Source organism: Augochlora pura, chromosome 3 (assembly GCF_028453695.1).
Source record: "Augochlora pura isolate Apur16 chromosome 3, APUR_v2.2.1, whole genome shotgun sequence".
Classification (NCBI taxonomy): Eukaryota; Metazoa; Arthropoda; class Insecta; order Hymenoptera; family Halictidae; genus Augochlora; species Augochlora pura.
In genome coordinates this window covers 9,914,360-9,939,779 of record NC_135774.1, presented here as the reverse complement: position 1 = coordinate 9,939,779, position 25,420 = coordinate 9,914,360, and the positions used below count along the sequence as shown (strand labels likewise).

Below are 25,420 nucleotides of genomic sequence, written 5' to 3'. Positions count from 1 at the left end.
ATCGTTTCCATGGAACCGCGATTATTTTCTCCAGTCGGACAATTCGATTTCTAGAATTCATTTTATCGGCGCTTTATTACCTTCGCAGATACGAGGAACAAAGACAGGCGGGATGATAAGCGCTGAAATTTCTCCTCCTTTCGAAACCGAGTGGAAGAATCTATGACTAAACTTTTAGCGTATTAACATGTTGGCGACGGAGCGGTTTTGTTGAACTTTTTGTATACAACGTATGATTTTTATGATATACAATTCCTTCGATATGTGTACACTTAAAATGTATTGTTATAATTAATGTTTCATTGAAGTTTTCATTATTTCATTGAAGTTGGATATATTCAACTGTTAGAAAACATTAATAAGCGTAATATTACAATGCGTAGAAGAAAACGAGAATTCTTGTGTTAAGCCTTTGCAGATAATAATCTGAGAGGGACACCCCGTTCTGAAATACCCACTATTTGAAGTGTAATTTAACACTAGAATTACCAAGCTCTTAACAAAACCAATGTATACAGCTCTAAAACAATAGCAAGATTGATTTTATTCCAATTCCTCGCAATTTCAATAATAATTTCTCCTTGGATAAAGAAGTTTATCTAAAAATTTCTCTTATATAAATTTCTCTTTATAATATTAAGAACTCTGAAAGAATAAATCAATCATTTCGACTAGTTTGGTATTTCTAATATTAAAAGAGGTTGCAAATCTCGTAAAACAAAGATAACTAAATAACAATTACAATAATAAACAGACCGTAGATTTTTATGCAAAGTAAAAATTATTTACACCCATTATACGAAACAAAGTTTAAACAAAAACACACCTCCCCTTTCAATTCTTCCAAAAACTCGAGAATAGTCCAACAAAATACTAAAATCTCTTCCCTTACTCCGTACTTCAATTAGCCATTTTTCGCTACAAACGCATAAAATCCGCAGACTAATAATAAAATCGACGAACGGAGGGAAAAGCAAGCTTGCGATAGGAGCGAAAGGGGGAGAGAGAGTGCCGGTCGCTTTTCTCCCGTTGCCGCGCATGAAATATCGATTCCGCTTTTCCCTTGGCTCGTATCGCGTTCCGCGGTAGAAGGAGGCACACGCGTTTCGCCGCTGTCTCTCTGCGCTTTAGACAGCTTCGACTATCCCATTAACAGGCCGATGAATCGATTCCGTGGAACGCGTCGCGTCAGCCTAATGAACGAACCAACGAACCAACAGAAGCGCGGCATCGATCGAGGGAAGCGCGAGCCACCAACTGACCACCGGCTGAAATGGAATTCTCGGTACGGTGGCTCCAAGTCTGGCTCTCGAGGAGTCCATTGATGAATCTCTCCCCTTTCTCTGCGGAGGTCGATCGCCTCCGTTCCCTAGAAGATCCCACCGTGGTCTATGGTTTCTTTGATCCGCGTGCGAATTCAATGCGGCGGCGGTGCGACCGTCGACGCGAGGAGAGAAGATGCGAACGGAGCGAGAGAGACAGACAGAGAGATACATAGAGAGAGAGAGATACAGAGAGATACATATAGAGAGAGAGATACAGAGAGTGAGGAAGACATAGATAGACAGAGACAGAAAGAGAGAAAGACAGAGCCAAACAGACAGAATGAAAAAGAGAGAGAGAAAGACCGTGGGATATCGCGGAAGAGCCGGCTAATCGTCGGCCGATCCGCTTTACGCAATCGGTTCCCGTCCATTTAATCGAAGGAATTAGCTGCTATATTTGTAAGGCGCGCGAGGTCGCGGATGCGCTTTGGAGCACCGGCGCCCGAAGCCTCGTGGATGCTGTCCAACGGGGGCCTCCGCGTTGGAACCAGGCCAAAGAATTCGCGTGCATTTTTCCATTCATAACCGCGAGGATCTATATTCGGGTCAGCCGCGTCGCGTGAATTCGTGGCACGAGGATATTTTTGGACGGACCGGAGCGCCGCGCCGCACAGTGCACCGAACCGAAGACAAAAATCGAAGAAGTCACTGGCATCGTATCGATACAAATAACTAGGTTATGTTCCGAATAGTCGATTATGCACTGAATGTTCAATAAATAATCTTCTACCAATAAATTTGGTAGAAGATTAATTCTATGAGTATCCTGCAAAGTATTAAGAAGATTGGATAGTATGCCGATTTTTTGACGTGACTTGTTTGCGCTGTCTTGTGAACAAAAGACGTAATATTGTAGTCATTTTTATAGAAAATAATGGCTAAGAGTTGTTTCATCGTGGTGAAATCTTCGAAATTTTATAATATTTATATGCAATCAGCAGATTTTTATGATAAAAACAGATTGCCTGTATCAATTGCAAGAAAACTAAATTGTAAGTTCCCTGCTAGCGAAATCATTTTAATCGATTAAAAATATTGCATTGACATTTCTAACTTCTTTGAATCTCTTTGCCATTTTAAATTGCAGCTACCCAATTGTCCTATAAATATATAACATTCACAGTCTGCTGATAACTGGCCTAAAATTAGACGACTACGTTGAATTCGTTTTCTTGTTCTTTAGATAAGGATTTGATTAAAACTGCGCCAAATATCGTGGGATTTTTTATGTTATTATCTTCATAAGATAGTGTACTCCGATATTATATGCATGAGTTACGTTTGCGAATTGTTGCGATCTTTAAAGTTACTTTCAGAGACGAATGTTTCAAGAATTTAAAGAAAGAATTTTCTTCAGAGAACTGGTTTAAAAATTTATTTTCTGAAAAATTTTAGTCGATAATTGTTTTCATAAATATCGCTTTTTATACTTAGATATATGAGTATATTTATGCGACAATGTACTTTTTTTCTTGAGTACTATGCTTGCGATACCATGAGTGCGGTGTATGTGATATTGATTACTAAAACCTTGACCCATTGTCTAACATCCAATTCACATTACTCCTAATCTTGAAATCAACCAAATAAAACATCAATAGTTCTGTGCGTAACTAAAATAAGCAAATAATGATAAAATTACAGATTTGTATCAATGAAGAGTTTCTTAAATTTAAAACTCTACTGTCAATTTCAATTGAATTCCAATTCCGTCAACTACATCCCGCTTGCAATTTGTTGAAACAAGCTCGAAGTGATCTGCCTATAAAACAGTGAACAAAACGCATCAGGTGTTTTGAGATACTGATTAACGTCTCTATCAGCTGTGCTTTGATTGTCAATTGACAAAAGCCGAGCGTGAATCAACTCATTGAAAAACGAGGAAGAGCAGATTGTGTAACGAGAAAGGAAACAGTTTGCGTGACGAAACCGAACGATTTACCGAGTTATAATCAGAAGAAAATATTTATTGCTTGCAGACCTATATTTCTGTTTCCTTTTAATAAATCACATCGTAAACGATATCTTACGTATATAATAATAAAATACTCAGATTGCTCCTAAAATAAATAAGAAAATTCTTTATCGTTCACGTTTTACATCATAAACTATATCTCACATTTATAATGATAAAATAAGCAGATTGCTCCCAAAAAAAAAAAAATAAATTCTCTTTCATTCAAATTTTGCAACATAAACTGTATCTCAGATTTATAATGATAAAATATGCAGATTACTACCGAAATAAGTAAAAAAATTCTCTTTCTTTCACGTTATTACCATAAACTATATCTCACATTTATAATGATTAAATACGCAGGTTGCTCCCAAAATAAATAAAGAAATTCTCTGTCGTTCGCGTTTTCCCAATAAACAAGTGCATTAGGTGCATCTAAACGCAATGCATTTCGCTGCACCGTGCGCCTCGTCGACGGCCTCCGCCGGCAGATTTTGAAAAGCGAACGCATCGGCAGGGAAAGGCCAAGGAACGAACGATCGGCGTTTTTCCTTTCGAAACGAGCGCGTTTCCATTCTCGGCCACGCTCTCGCGATCTCGAATCTCGAATCGCGGGCGGGTTTCATCGGCTTGAAAACTGAGAAACGATCGAGGAGGCCTGGGCGGCTGCGGTACCGCAGAGCCTGGCGAACCTAGTTACCTGGTTGCCGTTTAATCGGATCGTTTCGCGCGTCTGGAACGCTCGCAGTTATCTTATCTTATCGGGTGGAAAACAACACGATTATTCCCAGCGGATGGTTAATCGGCCGCGGGTATCGGAACAGAAGAGCCCGATAACGCCGCCGTAAAGACCCCGTCGTCTCCGAACGCGTGAAACGCAAATTCATCGTGTGTCGCCGTTTAGCGGGCGTTTCGCGGCCGGAGTCGAAAACGCGCGCGCTTGCCCCGCGGTAATTTAATTGACCGCGATTCGCCGGCTCGTAGAAGCGAATTTAATAACGACACACCTCTCTCCTCTCCTCTCCTCTCGTCTCGTCGCTTCTCGGCACGACGCGGCGGCGTGTACCTGGTAACCCGCATCTCCGCAAATTGCTATCAATTTGCGAAACGCGGGTAATTGGGTTGCATAACCGCGATCATAATCCGAGCCGCGTTAAGAGCCAACGGGAGAAAAAAAGAAGGAAGGCTGAAATACGCGACCCGCCGCGTGTGTCGCCGAGGGAGTATTATTAATACGACTCGCTCGCCTTGGCTCACCCATATCGATCACTCCGATAATCGATAAACACGTATGCACGCAAGTACGAACACACAGAAGAGTGTGTATACACGGACGTACGCGGCCGCGAACGCGTAACGTAGCTGCGCCCCGATTGCGCGATCCCGCGAGTAGCAAATTACGGAGCGACGTTCACGCCGAATAAGAAAAACCTCCTAATGCGAGCACGCGTGCGTATATCCCCTCGAGAACGCGACGGCGTCGTCGCTCTTCCCATCGCAAACCCGTTTTTATTCGCAAAATCGAGATTTATCGTTGCGCCACGCAATTATGCAAATTCGACGCGTCGCGCCGCGCATTGCTTAGGTTTATGGACGTTTTGACAAAAATCGGAACCTCTGATCTAATCAATTTTTGACTTAAATGCCTTAACCCTTTATGGGATGAACATTTTTTTGAATTATTTATCGGAAAACAGTTCGTGTGGCATTTACTATGATATTTCTGGTTGATGGTGCTGTCAAAAGTCATTGATATTGTTATTTGTTATCTCGGAGATTTTATATAATTTTGTATATGTTATTTTGCGATAGAACTGAAATTATTTGGTAAAATGTTGATATACTCGCATAATAGTTAATTTAGTCGAAGGGTGTTTTGATTTGCATGAAGATAATATTAGATATGTTCATTCTTCGAAACTTTGTACATATTGCAAAATTTTCTCTTATTTCCTTCCAGTCACTTTCATAACGTAGCGCATATAACAAGATATCGTAAAATACTTAATTATTAATAAAAAATTAATCTAACCAATGCCCTCACTTTCAAATAACATCACTACTATTTTAATAAATACTTTACTTTTAATAGAATAAAAAAATTCCTCTAACATTAAAGCGTTATCCAAAGCAGTACAGCATTACCAACATATTGTCACAATAATCAGAATTCTTGTCTTCTTCAAACCTGAATTTCATAAGCAAGTGGCTCGAAATAGAAAGTAGACTTCGGATTTCGCCGATCGGACGCTGCACCGCGCGACAATACGTTCTCGTTCTCGTCCGACGCCGCGGAACGAAGACTCTGTTCTCCTAATTGAAAACGCGGTCGTAGCGACTCGCTCGTTTCCACGGGACAGAGTCGCGCATTATCCCCGAGGTGAATCGTTGGATGGAGAAGTGGCATCGGGCTATTTTCGACCGGGTGTGTCTCTCGCGGCGGAACGAGACGACGGGACTCCCTCGGGGTTCGTACAAAAATAATTTAGTGGACAGGAACACCCTATCGGCGGCGACGATTCCTTGGGATTCCAGCGTCGTCGAGTCGCTCTCGATCCGGCGTCTGTTCCCGCAAAGCACAAGGCTCGCGGGTAAGTCAGCGTCGACGGAATCGCAGAAAAATGCGTCCCCTTTTTCCTCGGCGGCGAGGAGAGCGGCGCACGCCGCGGCGCGTCGCTTTCTAGCAAATATTTGAATTCGCGAGAAAGTCGATTTACGAGGCAACAATGTGGTCTCGTCACCGGATAACGCCGCTCGAATTAATGCGTCTCTCTCTCTCTCTCTCTTTCTCTTTCTCTCCGCGACGATTGCGCCCGGGGAGACGGCGCTGATCGTCGACGCGACAGGTGCGAAAATGGTCGTTAACGATGCGGATCGCATCGCGGCGCGGAAATTTCGCGGCTCGGCCCGAGTTTTGGCAGTGATCACCGTATTACACGGATACTTTTACATAACAATTTAGGTCGTTCGCACCGACCGCGACGCGGAACCACGTCCCGCGCCACCGCTGAGAAACTGCCAGCGCGCCGCCCGGCTGAAACGTCGCCCGTTTCGTTGCCAACCCGTTTCTTTCTCTCTCCCCGACTACCCCCCGGGCCTCACCCCCCTCGCCGTCGAACGCGCGCCCGAGACAATCCCGGAGATTAGGCTTCTCAAGGGGGGGTACCCCCGGCCGCGTTCATTATCCGCGGCGGAGATCGAAGCAACGCGCGGCCCCGTGCCAATTCCTGGCCACGGTGGGGTTTTTCAACTCCCGAGAAAAATCTAGATAAGCGTTATTTGCGGGAACGGCAATCTTCCAGCTGTTATCGAGCGCTTTGTTATTTTTCACGAGCCCGAGATAAGAGCCGACCGCGTTTCTACGGCTCCCTCGTCGTGCACGCGCGAATATGCGCTCTCCGATTCCCAGAAAATACGTTCCACGGTTCTTCTTCCCTCGAACCGTTTACACCCGGAACGGAAGACGACTCTGGGAGTGCTTACCTTGATGTCCAGGTGGGCCACGTTCAAGGAATGCAGAAAGGCTATCCCGTCCAGAATCTGCCTCAACAATCTGGCGACCTGTCGCTCGTCCGGGACCTCGTCTCTGTCCAGGATCATCTGTAGCTCACCGCCGGGGGCCCTTCGAACGCAGAAAGAAACCCGATTGAGCGCACGAAGGACTCGCAGCTGGAGAAAATTGGATACTCGCGCGGAAAATCGTCGTGGAGTGAGATACTACGCGTCGTTACGAAAACAATCGGACTGCGGGATTTTAGGGATTTATTGTAAATAAAGTGGATGGAACACAGAACATTAATGCTATTAGATAACTGTGATGATTTGATCACTTTTAACTAGGCATTGCAATTTACAATTACTCATTAGAGGTATTAAACAAAGACGGAGTTTCTATCTCGTTGATATTTCTTGCAATTTTTAAAAAAAGTGACAAAAGTTTTACATGACTGTTCGCAGTCTACATAGAAATTATAGGAAATAGAAATAAATCAAATTAGTACAGAGACGAAGAGAATTTAGGGTTTATTGTATATTATTAATGACTCATTAGAGGTATTAAAAAAACGACGAAAATTCTGTCTTGTTCCTCCTAGTTGCAATTTAAAAAAACGTTTCTATCTTGCATAAAAGTCCGCAGTTATTCGAAGTGGAATGCAGTTCCCGTTTCTTGAAACGGTTATTTATTGTACGCTCTGACGCTCAATTCTTGGTCGGTGATTTTAATAAATGCTTACTTAATCCCAGCATGAAGAGACTACAAATAAGCTATAATTTTCTTAAATAACATTCCATGATAATATAAAAAGTAACAGTAAATAATAATGAACATATACAAACTCTTCATCAACTCTATTTTTGCTAAATTAAAGCGTTATTGAATAATTGAATAAATACATTATTATTATCATTATTACTACGACATCGAAATTTCTGTTCAAGAATGAAAAAGGCATAGATAATGCTAAATAATGAAAATGAGAAGAAAAATCGAGGGAGAACCACTGTCGCGCGTGAGACCTTCGTTAGACTTCGGCGCGTGAGATAAGAAAGATAAGAGTGGCTCGATTGCTTACAGTTCCAGAACCAAGACCATCTCGCTGTTGGTCTCGAACACCTGATGAAGAGAGACCAGCCTGGAACAGTTCGCCGCAGCATCCAGCACCGCGACCTCGTGAAGCGCCTCCGCCCTTAGCTCCTGCGCCCGTCTCCTCTTCCTGAGGAACTTGGCGGCCCATTGTCTCCCGCTGGATCTCTCCCGGCATCTCCTTACCGTCGCGTACTTGCCTCTGCAGAAAAAAGAAAGAAAAACGGGTTCGTTCATTTCAGAGTTGCGCAAACACCGAGATTACGAATTACGATAGAAAGGAGGAGGAGCGGCGCGAGCGCGCGCGCGGGGGGAGGATCGCGGGATCTCGGCAAGCCGAGAGAGTACCCAGATACATATTTTCCTCGTGAGAGCCGTGACGAGCACAACGAACACCCGCGAATTAAGTAACGTAAACGGTCCGCGCGCGGAGATTGTACGCGTAAACGCTTTACTTTCGCTTCTTCCATTAACGAGCGTGCAGCACAAGGCGTGCACAGCGCGCATCGCTTCGCCGCGATTTTCATTCGTACGTTTCGACGGCTAGAAATCCCGCTTGCCGTGTCGGCACGCACCGTCGCCGTAATTTCTGCGCCGCGAAACACAGAACCGGTGATCCACATTGCGCGCCAGGATCGCGACGATCCTCGGATACGGCGCCGGCTGCAACGGCTGCGGGTAATCCCGCGATCTAAACAGCCTCTAGAAAGCGAAGTTGCAACGCGGCCAATGCACCTCGGCCGTCCAACTCTTTCGATTCCCGCGACCGTGCCCGGGGAACAACGGTGAAAGCACCCGGCGTCGTCTATCCTACGAAGCTCTTTTTTTTCCGAACGCGCGCGGGATGCTCGTTTCGTTTTCTTTTCCCGGCCGTCGATCGGAGACTGACGTCTCCGACACTCGACATATTGCATTCGATTTGATTTATTATTGACGGCATATCCTTTTCGTGAACGTAAGAGGTGGGCTAAGAGGGTACAAAGGGTTTAATTCGCGATTTATACCTTTGCACTCGGAGATATTTCAATTGTAAATCTAGAATTAGTTTCTTTACTTGTAGCATTTCCATTTTGTATGGCGAAGTGCATTTTATATATTGTGACTTTTAACAATTTTTTAATATTAGATTTATCGAATAATAAAATAGATTGCTGTGCGTTGCTTGATAAGGGTAAAAAGATCCAACTTATTTAGATTTTGTACGATTTTTGGTTACATATATGGTTACATATATGGTTACATATTTGGTTACATTATACATTTGCTGCAAAAAATAAGAACAACCTAAAGGTTGCATCTTCTCCTCATTGATTTTAACAGAAAGAAAGCAACGTATTAACACTGTAAAATATAAAAAAGACTTTTTCATGCAATTTCTATTTCTTACAATGATAATGACATCAAACTCGCGGACATTACCTAAACCGAGTGAATACGATTTACATTAAATAAGATGCCTTAATGCTGTTTGAGAAGACTAGTTCAAGTACATTTCAGTACATCTCAGAACACCGATATCGTGAAACAACTCAAATACCCCGAAAAGCAGAAGTAAAAGTCTTGGACACGGTGCCACTAATTTCGATGCGACGAGCGTAGAAGGCGAGGTAAAGGTAACAATTAGTTCGAAACGACATCGAAGCCCTGCCCGATCGGCGCACGAAACGCGCCAGGCGGCGGCGCGAGTTCTTTTGAAACGAGTTTTAGGTTACAAAGGACAGATGGTCCGAAGGGACCGGCGAACATGCGCCGCTGGGAGCGTCATTAAGGAGTATTGTTCGAACCAGGATACCCCGGGGAACAGGTCGAGGAACGGGACGAGTGCTGGACAGTCCCTCGGGCCGCGAAGAAGAGACGGATCCAGCCGCGCGTCGCGTCAACCCTCTCGCAGAACGAACAAGGGTCAGACGAGAAGAAAAATTACACTTTGAAATCCGTATACCCTTAACTTTGTTACAAGATGACCTATCAGCCTGGAGTCTCCACTAGGTCCGTCCCCGAAGGGTTACATGAACGCGAAGCCGCGACCGCGCGCTCGCGTTCTGCGTTCGCGTCTCGCGATCGCGTTCACGCTCGCGGTCGGGAAAGTTTTACGGTAGCGTGCAGCCGTGAGATCATCGATGGAATTATCGATGGCATTAGCCTGGATCGGCGAGGCTCGGCCGACCGGGCCCCCCCCTGCAAAAAAAGCCGCGCGCGATACCTTCGGTGATAAAGTTTGTTACTGTTCGCGTGCGCGCCTCGGCTTAAGAGATTTTTGTAGCTCGACCGGGTTAGAGCAGCGCGCGCGGCGTGTTCTGGGTATCAGCGTCGACACTTTTCAGCCGATAAACTGGTTGCAAGAGCGACGTCGCGGAACGGCTTACTCTCGGCGTCTGGGCCCGCCGCGAAGCCGTCGATCGTCGTCGTAGTCGTCGTCGTAGTCGTCGTCGTCGGAGAGACTCTCGTCTTCGACGGCCCGCAGCGAGAGCAGCAGCAGCCGAGAATGGCTGCGCTCCTCCTAGGTATGTAGGTTGGCAAACGTCCGATAGGAGCCGATGACCGTGGGCAGACTCTATCGAACGGGCTATCGTTATCTGCGTTCTAATTACAGACGGTTGCAGCAACGACCTATCCTCCGTCTCTCCGCGTGCGCTGGACAAAGGGGAGATACGGACCGCGATCGACCCTCCCCGGCCTGCAGGCAGCGTCGCGACGCGACGCGACGCGACGTCACGTCGAGCCGCGACCCTTCCTCGCCCTTCCCACCTCGACGAACTTAACGATCCATTCTTCAGCGAAACGAATTCAACCGGCTGCCATTGTACCCGGAAAACCCGAACGGACACCGCGGAGTTCCAACGGACGCGCGCCGTAGGGAATCCGCTCGACGTGTCCGAAATTATTTTAACGTTATCGCGAGGCTTGCGGACATGGTGAAGCATATCGTGGGATTCGTCTTGGCGCCGGCTATAATCTTACCAGTAGGCCGTTGATCTTTACGTAGAAAAAAACTCATCATCAATTACGATGGAGATAAATCGAGTCAAAATTTCTTTCTTTCTCTAATAATTCCATCGCAATTCTTTTCATTTTTATTATGAATGTTTAAAAATCGTAGTCTATTTATGAAGTTAAAGATGTATATTGTTAGCAAAACATTCGAAATGACTTCCTTAATTTGGTGTATATTTTAAGATTTGTAAATGGAAATTGATACTAGTGAACTATTTTAGGAAATGATGAAGAAAGTGCTATCTACAATTTTTTTTAAATATTACAAATGCAGTGTATAAATTAGATGGTATATGACGTTAAATTATATTATGTTAAATAATGACAACTTTTGTTGGAAACGTATTGTTGCCAGATCATTTGAAGTGATACATCGATTTCTATCACTTTCAATTGTTTTTTATAAGTTTTCTGAAAGATCAGATTGGTAAAAACTACATGAATTAAAAAATATTCTATCTACTAACTTTGACATAACCTGCCTTTTCTATTAATTTTAACCATATCTTCTGTTACTATAATGATATAGCACTGTATCTTTTAATTATTACCACTTTTCATTATTTCGTTATAAAATGCCACATCATATAATTATAATACAAGTACTTCCTCCCATCGATGAAATAAATATATTACCATTACTATTACTCTTATTACTAGTAAATAATAATAATAGAAGTAATTAATAGTAATTTCAATTTCCTCTTCGTACCGTTATAATGACTCGTACAGTTATCCCAAGGAAAAGATATTTTCCAATACAAAGATCGAAGAGAGTTGACTTTTGGCCACACATTAACCGGACCACCGCGGCACGATCAAATCGCTTCGATTCGTCGAAGGAGTAACGAGACCTCGCGTTCCTCCGAGGGAAAGCCAATCGTTTCCAGGGAACGTAGGATCGCGATAATTGGCGGTCTCTCCGCGGACTCTCATTTACCCGAGGGTTTTAATTTTGCAGCGATGTCGCGGATCGCATCGCGATAATAATAGCGTGCCGGCTAGTCGTTGTCGCCGTAATATCGGATTTACAGTTGCGCCATTAGACGGCGCGCGATCGCGAACGATCGTTCGAGGAAGGGCATGTCCTCCGCTTGTCCCTGGACCTCTTCTTCTCGCTGGTCCTCTCGATCGTCTTGAAACGTTTCGATTCGACGCGTCGGGTTCGCGCCGTTCACGCGATTTGTCTCGCGCTGGATCGTTTACGTAATCGACGCGAGCAGCTATGGAACAAGTTCAGAAGTCGAGGAAGCGGACGCGGGCAAGAGCCGTGCTGCTTGCTCGCCTCGCCTCTCGACTCGGCTAAGAGCGTCGTGGCTGCATTACTATGCGCGTGATCTCGATTTCCCTGGTCGAGAGCCCCAGGTCGAACTCCCACGCTCCGTTGTTGTTGCCGCGCGTATTCACGATTCTCGTAAAGATCGCGCGCGATCGCCGAACAAATCGCATCCAGCCGTCGAGCCTAATTTGTCTTGGAAATGCGATGCAACGCGATGGAACTTGTTGAGCAACGACCCCGCGCGCGATTCGCTCGTGATCGTTGCGCCGAGGGATCGAGGAGGACGTTCCGGCGCGGCACCCGTTGGACCGCAATTTCAGCTACGTTATGCGAGTCGCAACACCTGCCGCGAATCGAGCTCGAGTCGATTCCCTGCGACTAAACCTGCGAAGGGCAGCTGCGCAGCGGCGAACAGGTGCTGCGTTCGAGGTCGAAACTTGTGCCCGTTGCAACGGATTCTCCGAGTCGTCGATAACGAGGCGATAAGAGCGCGAACGCGTCGCGTCGGAGGATCGTTCGAACGACCACGCTCCGATCTGCCGTGATCTCTCGAAGCGATTCGTAGAGGAGAGAAGAGCCCGAAAGAAACTTTCGCGCGCTCGTCACGAGAAGTGCCGTGACGTTAATAGGGTCAGCGCGAGGAATCGCTCGAGCGAGATTAATGTTCGACCGCGGTGCGTCGATAAGGCCTCGAGACGCGGTGAATTTTAAGTAGCCGTCAAGAGTTCGAGAGCCCAGAGATCGGACCCCGAGACTCGCGTACACGTCCGAGAAAACGAACTCGACGCGCGCGGAGGCTTCTAACGAGGAGGGTCAGGTGCGCACCGTGAGCGATACCCGAGCGAAGGCTCGCGGTTAATTAGTCGGCCGCTCGTCGGATCGCTCGAACTGCGAACCAAACAGTCTATGATCCCATCGCCGGAATCTGTATTTCTGCTGATTTATTTCGCTATTTATTTATCGCGTTCGTGCGGGATGTTGACCGTTAGTTACAAAATCGAGAAGTACAGAGGTTAACGCGTTAGGGGACGGAAAAAATGTTAACGAAGTGTCGATACGGACAGGTGATTTATTTGATTATTTTATATATTAATCCCTGTTGTTATTTATTTTATTAGTATTCCCTATTATTATTTATTTTATTATTATTTTCTACTATTATTTATTAATTTCCCTGTAATTACAATTAATGGAATGCTTTGTTCGCAATAATTTCTTAGAAGAAGAAAATTTGTGTTTACATCAACTCGAATGTTTAAATATTGGTAACAAAGAAATTGACTTTGATTTTGACTTTACCATGAGTCTGAATTGTTTAAGTACGGCAAAGGGTTAATTGTGATATCTAACTTTCGTCTACCCTCATTTTGATCATATTTTAATAGTTACATTTTTCCTAGATAAAGAAAAGAGGAAATAAAATGAAAATACTGGATAAACCGGTTAGCCGTTACGTTAAAGTGCATAATAATTAGCTATTATGTTAGCACCCAACGTTAGTCATTACGTAAAGGTACGTAACTGTTACATTTATTTCACAAATGCAATATAGAATTCAATGCACGATAAAATGGCTTACAAAATTGAATACTATCTTGCATCGCAATAAGAATGAATAGCTATAGCATTCAAGTTCGTAAACGTTCGCAGTAAAAATTAATATAAATCAAATACCGTTCCGCGCATATTCTATGAAAGTTAGAATCTATTTCAACGCACTCTCCTCTAAAATTATGAAAATTGTGGCATGTGGCCTGTGTTTACACTGAACTAAATTCCAAAATGACGTTACATAACATTCGGGGGCTCGTCTTGCAACCTCATTTGTATGTCACGCGTCGCCTAAATTTCGATGTCCTCAATAATTTTTCATTTTCTGTGCGTTGCGCAGATCTTGGGTTCGTTAATCCAGTAAATACAGTGATTTTGATTAATATTTTAATTTTAGACACATTTTAAATTTTAAACATTTTTATTTAGAACTTAATAACTTTTTTACGCTAATTTTCGATATGCATATAAAACTAATTGAGAACAACTGATTTCATTTCTTCAATTTTTGTTATAGGCTCAGATATAAAAAGTTAAGAAACGAGTTACTTTATTTTCTTTTGTCATACTAAACGATAGCAAAATTTAATTCTCTGAACAAAATTGTAATATCAGGTTTGAGAATACTTTTTAACATCATCGATTGTGTTTATATTTAAATAAACTGTGCGAAGTGTAATTACTGAGTACTATAGATCAGAGGGTCAGAGCAAAGGGTCAGAAAAAGCATTCTTGTTATATTTAATGGGCTTCTCTTCTATCGTCTAACAAAAATCCTGTGATATTATATTTAATATAATATTTAAAAATAATTATACATAATGTAATATAATATTGTATTAATTATATAATTATAATAATAATTATACATAATGTAATATAATATTGTATTAATTATATAATTATAATAATAATTATAAAGATAATAAAGCTAATATTCCAATATCCGAATATTAGTCAGAGTTACTGTACCTATATAGATAAAAAAGTAAATCCATATTCATATAGGGGTGATTATTTTATACTACTTATACAAGTACATTTATTGCACAAAAACTAACTAGCTCCTATCGAAGCTAAGAATGAATCTACTAACCAATTATTAAATTATAACTATTCTCTCACAATTCTTTTTAAACACACCTCTATATTACAGAAACAAGATAAACATTTAAATAAAAAAGATATCTATTTTTGAATCGTTTCTTAAAATTATTTCTCACTTTAACAAAACCAAAACGATCTGTAACAAGTTTTAAGAAATAACTAAATTAATTATTAAAAGAGATAAGTAAATAAACAGTTAGCTCGTCCTGGCACAAGGAAATCGCGATTCCCGCGCTCGGGTCGAAAGGAGAGGCGCTCTCGGATTCACGATCCGCGGGTTCTGACGAGAAATCGCGAGAGTCGTACGGCGTTCGCGTCGCGGTGGCCCCGCGCTTCGGATTTCTCCGCGAAAATGCAAAGTAGCCGGACGAAGGCAGCAGCCGATGTGTGCGCGCGCACGCGGCGCAAGGCTCGATTCCTCTAACGAGCTCGACGGTCGTATCGGTCCGCGTGTGTTCGCCTTTAACGAGCGAGTCAGAAGAAACGTCGTTCAAGGTTCCGGTTCGATCGAAAACGGTGGTGCTGCTACCGTTTCCCATTTTGATCTTTGTTTATACGATACTGCCTCGAAGGACCCCTTTCAAAAATCCGGCTTACACCAACACAGCTGGCGCTTTACCTGACGCTTCCTTCTACCCGAAGAATTCCACCTTGCACTTCACACCAGCAATAATTCTATAATTGTTTTATTAGCTCCGTGGTTCTTTTTTGTGACTCATCTTACACCTTTAGAAATTAGTCATTATAGTCACTATAGTCAGTGTGCCGAGCTCTTTTCGCTTATCTAAGGAAACCTGGATCTATGTTACTTTGCTTTACTATGTCATTATCTGGAATGCGGATTTTCCTTCGAGATAAAAACTATTTACACTTGTTGCAACGTTTCTGTTTTTTTTTTAATAATTACTGTAGGTTGGAATACCTTTTAATTGTTTTATTTTTACTGCATTTATAACATTACAGATACCGATTTCTGTCACAAATGCATAAAATTTACATTCTAGTCATATAATAACTATGTCATTTGTCTTTGATATCGATTTGATTAAATCTGATTATTACTATACATTCTATGTTGTATATATAAATAAATATTAATTTTATTGATCAGCAGGATGATCTCTTCATTATAATGAGAGAGTAAAAGAGAAAGAGTAATAATATGACATCAGTCACGCAAGGACAGCTAAAATACAAGAACAAAAAGAAAGAAGAATTTTTTTCAATACCATCGCGTTAAACAAATCACTGTTTACTATTCCGTCCTTCAGTTCGTAATTTTCATATTGCTCGATGCAATCCGCAATGGCGCCGCGATTCGTCCCATTGACTTTGACGATCCAAGAAGTCTCGCAATCGAATCGTCGAAGAAGCGACGAGGAGCTGATTCTACTCGGGCGGAAACGGAAAGGCGAATCATCGTCGGAGGAACGACGGATTTACTGGAATCGTCGCGATGGGAAGGGCTCTTCGGGGAGGTCTAATCGCGAAGAGGCGCGCCGAGGCGACGCGGTCCCGATTCTACGAGCACCTTCCGAGAAGCGAACGAAGAAACGGCTTATCTCGAACGAAGAAACGATTACGAGTCGACGACAGAAGAGCCAGGCGAAGAGAGAGAGAGAGAGAGGCCACCGTGGCAGCGACGCGGTAGTTTGCACGGTTTAAAGATTCCGCCCCGGCCACACCGCAAGACCCAATTTTCCGCGCCAAGAGGCAAGTCGGAAGCCGGGTCGAAGGGAGCAGCCGATCGAAGAAGCCGGTCGCGATGCTCTGTTTTCCGGGAGCCATCAACATCAACGTCGCGGCCGGGGCTCTCTCGGATTTACGAGCTCCTCGAATCGCGAGAGCTAAAGTTGTCGGTTACGCCGCGGCGTCGTCCCTCTCTCTCTCTCTCTCTCTCTCTCTCTCTCTTTTCTTTCTCCTCTCCGCTCTCCGCTCGAAAGTGTACCGAGCAGGAAACTGGACCGTTCCACGGTCGTGCTTCTCCGCTCGAAGAAACTCGCGGTCGCTTCCTGCTCTTCAATCTCCGCGTCCGATACGTTTGACAGATAGCGGCCAACTGCGTGGACCGACGCGAATCGACGGGAAAACTCGAAAAATCTCTCGGCCTACGCCGCCGTGGCTATGGGATTTTAATCCTAGCACGGTGAACGGTTTATGACCGCGAGCGCGGCCGGCTCGGGGTCCATGCGGAGCTCTGGAGTCTGGATTTCATTACCTGGTACTTGAACACGTAGGGCTTTATTGCAGGTTTGCTTCATATTATTTGTCAATTACTTTTCTACTTCACTGTTTATGGTAGCGCATTAAATACTATTTTTTGATTGCATGTGTATAGCATATGCGTACATATTTTTGTATTTTTTTATTTATATTTATTATTATTACCGGACGGTGGATTTTTATGAAAGATTTTTATGAGAAATTGTCTTCATTAATTACATAATATACAAATTACGTAGACTTTTTTTTTATTTCTTTAATCATTTTCATTATTCAGCAGTGATATAATATTTCATAATCGTATAAATGTCATTGCTATTCTGCATTCGATTTGTTCATTTTTGTCACAAATACATAAACCCTGCAGTCTAATCATTACCGACATAGAGGCGCTGCATCTTCTACGTATCAATTAATTTTCTAATTCTATAGAATTTACAGCCGGTAGTTTTAATAGCGTATACAGCACGAGATGGAATTAATGCCTCTGCATTTACAAAAGTGCCAGCACGTTGGCCGATATCTTTACGCGGCGCACGACGACTGCTGTCTCACAGCGAGTGGGTTAAAGCAAGGGTAATAAGTTAACCGCGATGCTGGCCGCAAATGCATTTCGCGATACACGTAAACATAAACATTGCGTGGGTCCGTGCGGACCCTAACTCTGCCAGGCGAGTATTAACTCTTTACTCTCGAAGCCATTTTAAGCTTGGATCCAAAATTGCTATTTCGACTATACTATAGTACTTGGTCGAAAACAGTTTTACGAGTCGGAAAACTCAATCTCATACGCGCAAATTATATTAACTATACTAAAGTACTTACTATAATTTGCGCATATGAGATTGAGTCTTGCGACTCGTAAAATTGTTACGCTTTTAATAGACAGGTATTTAATAATATCAACATTATCTTATTAATTATACAACAATCTTCATTGGTGTTTCAGAGGCACTGCTCCAGTGCAAAGGGTTAAAGCGCTGTCGGGACCGTTTCCGCTGGAGGAACGCGACTCGACGCCAGCGATCGATTCTCGTGCGACCGAGGAATCCTCGGTCGCAACTCATCGACGGAGGATCGAATCCCGGCAACGTTTTCGCCTCTTCGTCGCGGGAATAAGGTTCTAACCGAGACTGAAAGCGGTAGCCTCCCGAACTCCATAGAAAGTGTACACTTTCACCGTGATGTCTCTCGTGCACACGGTTCGTGCGACGCCGAGGCGCCCCTTTCGGGTTCGACGCGAAAAGGACGAGGCTGTTCTTTGGCCGGAAACTGTTCGGGTGTTGAGTAGTAGTCAGGACAAGTGACTACGCAGGACGACGCGTGCGCAAAATGTCGCGCAATGGCGCAGAGCGAGTCGATCTCATAGGAATGAATAAATTCCTATCGTAAATTCTAAATTAATTAATTTTTAACCGGAGAAGCTTGATATTTTTTTAAAGAAATTAAGACGAGCTTTTAAAAAATGTATATAATAACAATTATATTAGCAAGCTTCTTCAAGAAAACTTAGTATAACAATGTAGAGAAACGTTCAAGGAATAATTTGTCGTTCAAATCCCAAGACAAGTCTTATTATCTTTAAGAAAAGTTAATTTAAGCATTTCCTAGATATTGAATTACTTTCCTATTTCTTTTTTCGATTGTTTACGTATAAACAAAAACTTGCGATTATGTTATAAAAAAGAACACTGATTTTTCAATCTTGTAACATAAAATCTTGACATAATAATCCAAAACTACAATGACGGCGCGACACAGAGATGCGATCTATCTGATCCCAGTTCAGAATTGTATCATTAGCCCACGCCACTGTGCGGTACTCTTTGCGCATGCGTCGCCTGGCGTAGCTACTTTTCCTGACTGCACCGGCGTTGTCCGTTACCGTAGGCGTACCCGCCGCCTTCGGGCATCTAGACGTGCGGCGTTTCGGGCTCGCGTGGATCGTTACCGAGAGATTCGTATCGCGTGAAGGTTTCGGTGGCCGAGCCCGCCGAAATGGGAAGCGCCTCCTCGTTTCTTCCCACGAGCAGCCATCGACCGCGATTGGCGTGTTACTTAAAAACTACCGAGCGTAGAGAGACCCATTAAAACTGTATACGCACAGGCCCGGTGGGAAGATCAACGACCCAGGGTCAAGGGAAGAGGTAGAGAGAAGTCGAGTATAGCGTTAAGTGCCTCGTTGCCCTCTGGCTAAGCGTGGCTTAGTCCGTGGCTTAGTCCGTGGCGGACCAGGAAATCGGTGCGCGAACACCGGGATCTACGAAGAGTACCGCGCGCCGTCGTGCAACACAACCTTGTGTATCCATCGTCCTTTAAGGCATCCATTAGCTTCCTAACTACTAAACACACCGGTCGGTCCGACGACCCCGCTCGTACCCGGCGACCAGTCCACGACGGAGGAACCTTCTTCTTCTTCTTCCACACCGCTTCCACACAGTGCTCAGCTCTTTTTTTTTACTTTTCTTACTGTTGCCATCTTCTTCGTCCCGTGTCCTCCGACTCTCGCCCCTCCGTCCCGCCAGGTATCCGCCAACCCCCTCGTTCCGATACCGACGTTCGACACAGGGTCATCGACACACGCGCTCCTCGGAGACACTCTCTGTTGTATGCCGGCCCGAAGACGATCGGACACACTGTTTCGTTACAGCTTAACTCTTTCCGGTCCTGTGTTCTGCGCCACGGGACAGCGCTTTTATTCACGAAACTTAGGGTAATGAGTATGGTATCTTCCTGAGGAGACTGCTCTAAAGGATGAGACACGTTGAACGATTTTAGAAAGTGGCGAGGCATGTGTCAAGTGTCAATGTTTAGGGTAATAACTTGTTAATGCAAAAAGGTTTTCCATTGGTGTCTTTGATATCTGAAGCTTCAATGCAACATCTCGTGTTACGTGATGAGAATTTGTATTAATTGGTGAATTTATGGGGTCGTTGTCAATATTTCATGGCTTGTTAGAGCTGAATACTGAAGCGAAGAATATTGACATAATGATCGCTTGTAAATTAATGTTGCTACTTGCGTTCTTTGATTATATTCTTCTTGGGTACTTTAAGAATTATCTTACACGTTTGTGTCGTGTTCTTAACTTTATTAAAATAAAATAACAGTGTTATTTGTCAAACTATTATCTTCTTTAGAAAAGCAAAGTGAATTTAGTTGAATTTTAGAACCCCTGACTTTAAAAATAGCCAATAAGAATAATAATAGCTTTAGATATTTTAATTAGACAAGCGTTTTTCTTTTTCCCTAATTATGTTGTTTTAGTTGCGAAAATATTCTTAAACTGTTTATACAGTTAAAGAGTTCTCGGAAAGGTTTTTCGTTGCGAGTAGTAAATCATGTAAGACGAGTCATGTAAATCGAACTGGTAATACGCGGCGACCCAGCCTGTATACAGGGTGTCCTGGAAGGTTAGTACCAAAAGTATACTCTGTGTTGCTGAAGTTGATCCGAAATGTCCGAAACTGTTTTATTGAAATTTTTATGATTGCATCAATTGCGTCAACAGCAAGTATAAATTTCTTTTCTATTTAAAATTATTTTTATAAATTCGAATTAAAATATCAATTTTCTTAGTTTGTTTGAATCTTTTCACTGTTTTAAATTATACCCACAAATTTTTGTCATAAATGTATGAAATCCTCAATCTAGTCATAAGAAGTGTTCGAAGCTTTATTATCCAAAAATGCATTTATCAAATTAGTGATTGCTAAAGCCTTTTAAATATTAAATCGATCTTCTCTATTTCTATCATTTTTACATAAATCAATACTTATACATATTCTATGTTTAATAATTTAATAATTATAATTTAATAATCTAACAAAACATTTCCCGACATAAGTTCGCCCTAACTTGTTCCACCTATTCGACCTCACTAACACATAGTATACATCTGGTTCCAACCATTTTAACATTCAGTAAAAACAGCCACGCTCGTTAAGCGCTAAACAAATAAATAAATAAATAAGTAAGTAAGACATCTGTTCCTTGGAAAACGCGGTGCACGCGATAGGCCCTCGGACAGGATTACCCAACGTTGTATAATCGAGCAACGAGCCGCGAACGCAACTGGAACGAATTTCACCGCGTTCACCTAAGTCCTGGCCCGTTGCGGCAGTTGCAGCAGTTGCACAATGCGGATTTGCATTCGAGGAGGTCCGAAAGAGAGCCGGTGTGTGGACGCCGGGAGCCGGTGTTGCTCGGCAGGCAGCCGCCGCGGCGCGGCCGCTTCCACTAGGCATCCGCTAATTTCTTTAATCACCAACCGAGTCGGGGCATAATTAATGGCAGGGACCAAAGAGAGAGAGAAAGAGAGAGAGAGAGAGAGAGTCAGCGAGTCGGTTCGGTTTCCGTGTTGCGAGCCCCGTCATAATGAGATAAACTCGGGCATCGCGTGGCGTCGAGAGACCGCTGCCGCATCGTGAATTAAGTGGTTCTCGCGTGGATTCAGGAACCTTTCGAGCGCGAAACATCGTCGAACCAGGAAGCCTATAAAAATGTCTTGCGAGCCGGCCAGTCGGCCGCGACATTTTACGAACGATCTCTCGCGCGGCTTCGTGCCGCTGCGCGCCGCGTAATTACCTCGAGGTGCCTAACGACGAGAAGCCTCCTCCCGAGAAACCGACCGGCATTCCACCAAACAGTTTAGGAATCGCGTGAGATGGATGTTGTTCCTCCTTTCTAGCAGACGTCCGAGGCGGTTCGGCCGCGCGCGGTGTTACGCAATGCCGCGCACTCGATACGAGTCACGGACTCTGCGGCGCGGCGGCTGTCCGGGAAAAGTCCCCGCGCGAGTATCGCCCTCCGCCGGCTGTTCCGAGTGTCGGCGAGCAAGCGAGCGGCGTGCCGCGTGCTCGACGGGACTTCTTCGAAGGATGCAAAAGAAGTCACCGGCGGAAAGGACAGGCGGAGGGACAAGCAATTTTCTGTGGCGTGCGCGCGCGCGCTCGTGTGTTTTCTGACTGCCGGCCACGCTGCTCGGCGTCCACCGCTCGGCTTTCGATTCCTCGCGAGTGTCACACGCGGGAGAACAAAGGAGCTGCTTGGGACGAGCTCTTAAGCAGGCATTTGGATTCCGTGGTCTCTGCTCAGGGTCGCCGGCAAAGAATTCAGCTACCGTAATCACTCGGGAGCGAATCGAGAAAGCAGCGAATCGCGCGATTCGCCGACCGCGAACCACGACGGGACGGGACGGGACGACGGCGACGAACCCGCTCGTAAAAATTGTATTTCGCTGCGTGCTCCGCGCAGCCTAGGAGAGTTCCCGCGATTTTTGCCGAACCGACTGCATTCCCGCAAACCGCTTCGAATCGTTTCATTTGAAACCTCGTGCGGTCGGCCGCCGCAACAACTTTTATCGCTCCGCCGAGGACGATCGTCGTTGCGACGCGAGCCTCGCTATTTTTCCTACGGCCGGATCGCCGGCTTCCTCCCTCTCTCTCTCCCTCCCCCTCTCCCTTTATGTATATCTCTTTCTATCAGTCGACTACGACGCGGCCACGCTCGTTCGATTATTTTTCGTTTCCAGCGCAACCTTCGACGCGTTGTCCGAAACAAGAGTTTAGGCGCGCTCGCGCCGACGATTTGCAAACCAAATGAGAAGACGGCGAGGTCGAGAAGCTCGTTTCGATGACGAAGAGACTTATGTTCGCGATGTTTTTCGCGTACGTGATCTCCGCTCGCGTAACAGCAGGCTGTTGTGTGTACTGCTACCCAGCTCTCGCTGCCATGCTTTCGATGGTTATTAGCGTTCTCGGTGGTATAGCCGAGGCAAACTAGGCGCGTTCGATCGGAAACGAAAGCAGCGAACCGTTGATTGGGTGGATCTCCGAGAACGTGGATACCCGTGAAAGGAAACGAACAAAGGAGGAGAGAGAGGCGTTCGCCCCGATCGGTCAACGATCGTTCGTCTTCGCCGTAACGGCGACTTCCTCCTGTCGATCCTTGAACAAGACTGGACAGGTTCCGGACCGATCCGACGACCGCCAACGAAACGAACGAAAGGATGGGGAACGTTGCTTCCGGAGGAGTCACGGTGAAATTACAGAGGGACACGGGTTTGTTAGTTTGTGTCGCTAAATGTAGATTTAAGACAAAATCTTATCGATACGGTGTTCTTATTTAAATATATGGAGTAATTAATTATAATAATATTTAGGCAGCGGATTCTTATGCAAATTAGAAATTATCTTCATCGATTGCAAGAAGCATGTGTCAAGTAGTATAATGACACTTTATCGACCGGTATATATAAAATATAATATAAATTAACAATATTAACAATAATTTTAAAAATGGTTAAAAGTTGTCGCACGAGTTACAAGATTCAATTTCATATGCGTAAAATATATTTTGTCAGAAATGTTATTTTAAAATTGCATTTAAAATGTCTTCGAGTGCACAGAATTAACCCTTTGACTACCGTTGGCGCCTATTGGCGTCCGACACATGTTGTCTTCCCGGTACTGTAGGCGCCAATAGGCGTCAAGATCAAATTTCAACTCCGTTTATTATTAAGTTTGATTAATTATATATTGTGCAATATTTATGTTATATATTGTAAAAAATCTTAATATTATTCTTCACTTCAAGTAATATTGGTTTAATGTAACAGAATTCAATATTTTAAATATTTTAATACACTTCCTCAGAAATGCATGTCTAACGAAAAACTACGGCCGTGCCAAAGTCTGCCGTAGCCAAAGGGTTAAGAATGATAGCGTATATGATCGACGACAGACTGTTCGAGCCAAGTAATTATTTTCGAACCAAGTGTTACAGAAGAAGTCGCTAGCACGACAATAACGATCGTCGTTAATGTCAGTTACGATTTCCACAAAGTGTTCCACGATAGCCAAATTAATGAATCCCCCGTTCATTAATCGGTTGCACCCGGCCGAAGAACGAGCGACTAAATAAAAACTGATCGATCCGGCGGGCATCGCTTCCGATAGCGTTTCGAGTTCGCGGTCGGCCGAGTCCGATGGTTCCCGATTTAGCCGCGGAACGACGAAGAACGACGTTAAAAAGATAGCTCGTTGGCTGCCGGAATTAATGCGCGTCACGATCAAACAAGGAGACGAGCGTCGACTTCCAAATTTCGCGAGCAAGAAAAACAAGCCGGTCGAAGGAAGATGAGAAGAAGGAAGACGCGGGGTGAGGAGGAGAGGCCGAAGGGGCCGGGGAAGGGGGTCGAGGCGTTCGCCGGTCGTACGAAAGCGGCCGAAAAGGAGGAAGCCACCGGGCAAAAAGGAGAGGAGAACACCCTCGGCGTCCTTCGTCGGCCGCCACAGTTTGCTGACCCGGTTCGAAAAGAAGAAAAATCAAGCGGGCCCCCGAGAAGGACGAGAACGGGAGAAGGGACACTCTCGGCCGCGGCCAAAAATTCGAAGGACCGGTCATCGAGCGGTTCTCCGAACGTTTTCCTAAGCGCCATGGCGACGAATCACGCCCGGCCGGCCAGCTCTTTCGCTCGCGGCGAGAGTTTCCATAAACGTCGCAACTAATCGATGGCCACCGTCGATGAATCATCAATTAAACGGGGGAAGATGTTGCGTCGATTCGAATGAAAACCAAATCAAGTCGCGTGAGTCACGCGGCTTCGTATACCACGCATCTCGGTCTCCGGGCTCGAAGCGCGAAGCGTGGGCGACTCTCGGCGCGGTGCGAGCGTCCTCGCGAAAGGCCGCTGCCTCCGCGCACGGTTCCGCCGCGTTCGCCACTTTGCCGCGCTCCCTGCAGCCGTGATTAGGTTAATCGCGACCGACGAGCTCACCGATTTCTCGCATCCAAAGTTTCTGTCCCGGAAAGCTTTCTGCCGCTGGAGAAAAGGATCGCGGTGGGAGATCGCGCGGGCGTTGCGCAACCGGCCGGCGTTAACCCTTTGCCGCACCATTTTCTTCACAGTCACTGCGATTAAGAACTTCTCAATTAATATAATTTCTTAGAAGGGACAGAACATTAATGTTTATTCCGTGCCTGAATTTACTAGAATACTTAACCCTTTGCGGTCCGCGCAGATTTCGCGAGCCGCTTATCCGCATGGTAGTGTTTATTTTGAATTTTGTCGAATCCTTAATTTTCGTGATTTCCTTATGAAAGGTATTTCTTTTCCATTCGTCATTATTGTTCCAGCTAAATGACAGTGCATATTAATTAACTTTTAACCAAGTATGATGGTAGTATAGAGTCTATTGACGAACATTATGTCGAGTGTGACTCGACATAGGACCGCTAAGGGTTAAATATTAATAACAAAGGATTACAATTGATTCCAATTTTAAAGAACAGAATAACATCCACACTTAATAATTTATTACTAGTAATTTCCATCGCGAGTCAGACTCGTCAAAGTACGGTAAGGGGCTAACAAGACCCGTTAAAGTCTCCTCCCG

The 25,420-nt window shown here is 44.4% G+C and overlaps 1 protein-coding gene across 1 annotated transcript in view; it reads right to left on the bottom strand.

Moving 5' to 3' along the window:
* Positions 1-25,420, bottom strand: part of LOC144468214 (uncharacterized) — a 74,258-nt gene that overhangs the window by 12,955 nt on the left and 35,883 nt on the right. The window contains exons 2-3 of the mRNA XM_078177552.1: positions 7,857-8,069; positions 6,766-6,904 (exon numbers count right to left, since the gene is read on the bottom strand). Coding sequence (XP_078033678.1) covers positions 6,766-6,904; positions 7,857-8,069 — 352 coding nt within the window. The remainder of the gene's footprint in view (positions 1-6,765; positions 6,905-7,856; positions 8,070-25,420) is intronic.